At 46.9% G+C, this 3173-nt stretch overlaps 1 protein-coding gene across 1 annotated transcript; it reads left to right on the top strand.

Annotated features, from left to right (window-relative positions):
* Window positions 1–45: 45 nt before the first annotated feature.
* On the top strand, window positions 46–585 carry PPTG_08754 (hypothetical protein; the record flags this gene model as incomplete). The annotated part of the gene is made up of 1 exon (XM_008903478.1): window positions 46–585. The coding sequence occupies one exon, from the start codon at window positions 46–48 to the stop codon at window positions 583–585; it is 540 nt and encodes a 179-aa protein (XP_008901726.1).
* Between the last annotated feature and the right edge of the window lie 2588 nt (window positions 586–3173).

Below are 3173 nucleotides of genomic sequence, written 5' to 3'. Positions count from 1 at the left end.
GAAAATATCCCGCTGAAGTATCTGTCGCTCCACGCTGTAAAGGTTATGGCACAGTTTCCAGTCCGCCATGATTGGGACTCCCCGTCATGGAGTGTTCACGAAATCGAACGCATCCGGAACAAGTACAAATGTGACTGCAAGGAGTTCTACCAAAATGGATGGCTGTGTGCGCATATCCTGGCGACTCTACATCTCGTTGATTCGCTTGACTTGAAGATGATGCTTCGTAATTTCCCGGCCCGTAAACCTCCGGGGCGACCACGGAAGAAGACACGGTGCCTCGATCGCGACGGCACAAGAAAATCTCAGTATTCGGTCAATGCTTTGGTTAAGCGATTGACGGAAAAGCCGACCAGCGTTATTAACTGGAGTATTTTGACAATGCAAACTTCCAGCGACGAGGAAGGCGAGGAAACACAGCGTAACTACATTGGCAAAATCAAACCTCCTTTCATGCGCGGCGGTAAATGGCACTGGGACATAGAGTACGAAGAACTGGAAGCAGCGCCACCGATGCAAATTGAAGAGCTGGCCAGGACGATCAACTACTCGTTCCAGATGGGGCACAACTTAGTGCCCAACTAGCGTTACTCTACGCCCGCATGGATAATGCATCCTTGATTACGTAAAAGTACAAACAGATAAACTATAAAACTAACCCAAAAATAAAATAAAAAACTTGCATGGAAACACTGTCATACCCTTGCTCATACAATTAAGCCGAATATCAATGTATATTTAGCGCATGTCATACAATATAGCCGCTTGTCATAGAAAAAAACGCCTCAACGTCATAAAAAAGAGTCAAAATGACACGTCTTAGAAAGTAGCCGAAAGTATCATAAAAATAATCCGCACCCCCAAACGTCGACACAATCAGCACAAGCAATTAAAGCAGGCACGTGTGGTGCGGCGAGATCAGCAGAATCCGACTTCCCACCAGTACCCAAACGCCGACAAACAATGCCCCCCCCTCCCCCATGATCCATGATCTGCTGAACTTGTTCACCCTGTGTACCCGTCGGTAGGGCAGAATCTTGCCCCTCTGGCAACTGCGGAAAGGTTCAGTGGGTGAAGCTTGAGTGTCTTGACGAGACGCGTGGGTGGAGTAGTAGTGGAGATCTTTACTTTACGTTCGATGTAGGGTCCAGACAGCATGCAAGTACTTCGAGCTTGTAGGATCTGGCGTTCTTGAATTGTGATCTGACCGTAGCTAGCATTATGGGCGTGTTTCCTTGAGTTTCCTTTTCGTCATGCTTGCCGCTTAGTGGGATCTTGATAGTTGAGAGTTGATAGGCATTCCCGACCAAGCAGTAAATCCGGTAGACCTCCTTGACCTGCACTTGTAAGCGAATGTTCACTAGGTGGTATGATCTGGCCTACACTATATCCAGGTATCACAACCAACACTAGATCTGCGATACCCAACCTTCATCCCTGTACGGCCATGTCGTTTTTGGACCTTGAGGCTTGTGTAACACAATGCAAATTCGAGTCTTTTATTTGTTAGATCATACTCCAAGAAGCTGTGTATAAGCGGCTAACGCCCGGCCAATACTTATTCCTAGTGCGTTTATTTTGCGAGGCAAAATCTAATTCCCACCTTGACTCCCACGTACTTGCCACTTGCATGATGTTCCCGTTACATTTCCATGTCCCTTGTTCTTTTGTGTGTGACCTTGATCCCTTGTTCGTGTGACCGAATACCCGGAGGCGAAGTAGACACGGATCCCGTCCAAGACCAATAGTTCTCCCTGGTGCATTGCCGTCCTTGGTTTAATCCAATCCTCGATACGACTAAATGTCACTTGCACTCCGCTCGGCAAAATCGATTCCGATTTATAGTTAGATCCTACACGCCAACCGTCGCTTCCCTCACAAATGCTAGATCTCCTATCTTCAGCTTATTGATCTTTGTCGCTCAGATGTCCTTCATACCGGATCTTGACCGATTTGTCGCTGCCTCGCCTTATGCTCGGATTGCAGCAGATTTCTCTAAATAATGACACCCATACTCCAGATCCTGACGATCTTAATCACCAAAATTATGTCGAGGCAGGATCCGTCTTGATCCGAATTCTGCAGGCATGCACCGTGAACTCCCACACATGGGTCATTACAATTTAGGTCTCACCGTCCGAGATCCGCAGGATCCACCCTCGCATATTCAAGATCTGGATCCGTCATATCGGACACTGGATTGATAAGATCCCGCTCCACGATGACCAGATTCGTGCCTCTTGGTTTTAATCCGGGTCTATCATGTCCGATTAGTCTTCATTCCAGTGGTCCTTGGCTCAATCGCTCCGATCTAGTCGTCCAAGCCCAGGATCGACAAAGTCCATCATCTTACACCATAGATTTTGGCTTAGCCGTGTAGAACCTTGGGTCCGCCGGATGTCTCCCTGCCATGTCTTGGTTCGCGTTATGGAGGTGCCATTTTGAGTCGGTGCCACCTCATCGCTGCGCTCCTTGTCCCAATCCATCACTCTTCGGTCCAATTGGCTGCAACATTCCCATATATAGATCGACAGTGTCACAAATCCGGAATAGTGCCCACCCATCATATTCCATCTTCTCATTTTCCGTAAAACACTTCACCACACACGTATGCAAGTGGCCAAACTTTAGCGGCAATTAGAGTACCGGACAATAATGTGTCTGCTCTCTTGGTGTGGGCCTACAATACCGGCGACATGAAAGTTGTCAGCAAAGTACCGGCGAACCACCTTATATCATCACGGACTTCTTCATGGGCGGCCAGGGGTACGCAGCCGGCGAAACACATATTCATCCGATCTCACAAGAAACGACCTTGCGACCAGGGACTATTCTTAGCTAATATGTCGCATGATATATTTGATATCTAGAGTATTATTCATCTTTAGATAGCAAGAGTAGTCTCGATTTCAAAAACCAAGATACTATTCTGAATTTGAACTCAGAAATGGAAGATACCCGATTAAGAATTTGTATATTTCGCCCGCTTAAATATGATTTAACGACATACGGTTGTTTTTGCATTAACGAGAGCTACTTGAGCCCAAGACAGAAAGGTAATGCAGCAATGGATGATGTGCCGACCGTCTCGTTATTGTTGTGATGAAATCGAAAAGAGAACTTCGCGTTTTCAGCTCACAGGAGACTATTTTCACAGTTCTGTGTGCTGGGGT

This window comes from Phytophthora parasitica, assembly GCF_000247585.1.
Source record: "Phytophthora parasitica INRA-310 unplaced genomic scaffold supercont2.16, whole genome shotgun sequence".
Classification (NCBI taxonomy): Eukaryota; Oomycota; class Peronosporomycetes; order Peronosporales; family Peronosporaceae; genus Phytophthora; species Phytophthora nicotianae.
This window is presented reverse-complemented; position numbering and strand designations above follow the sequence as displayed.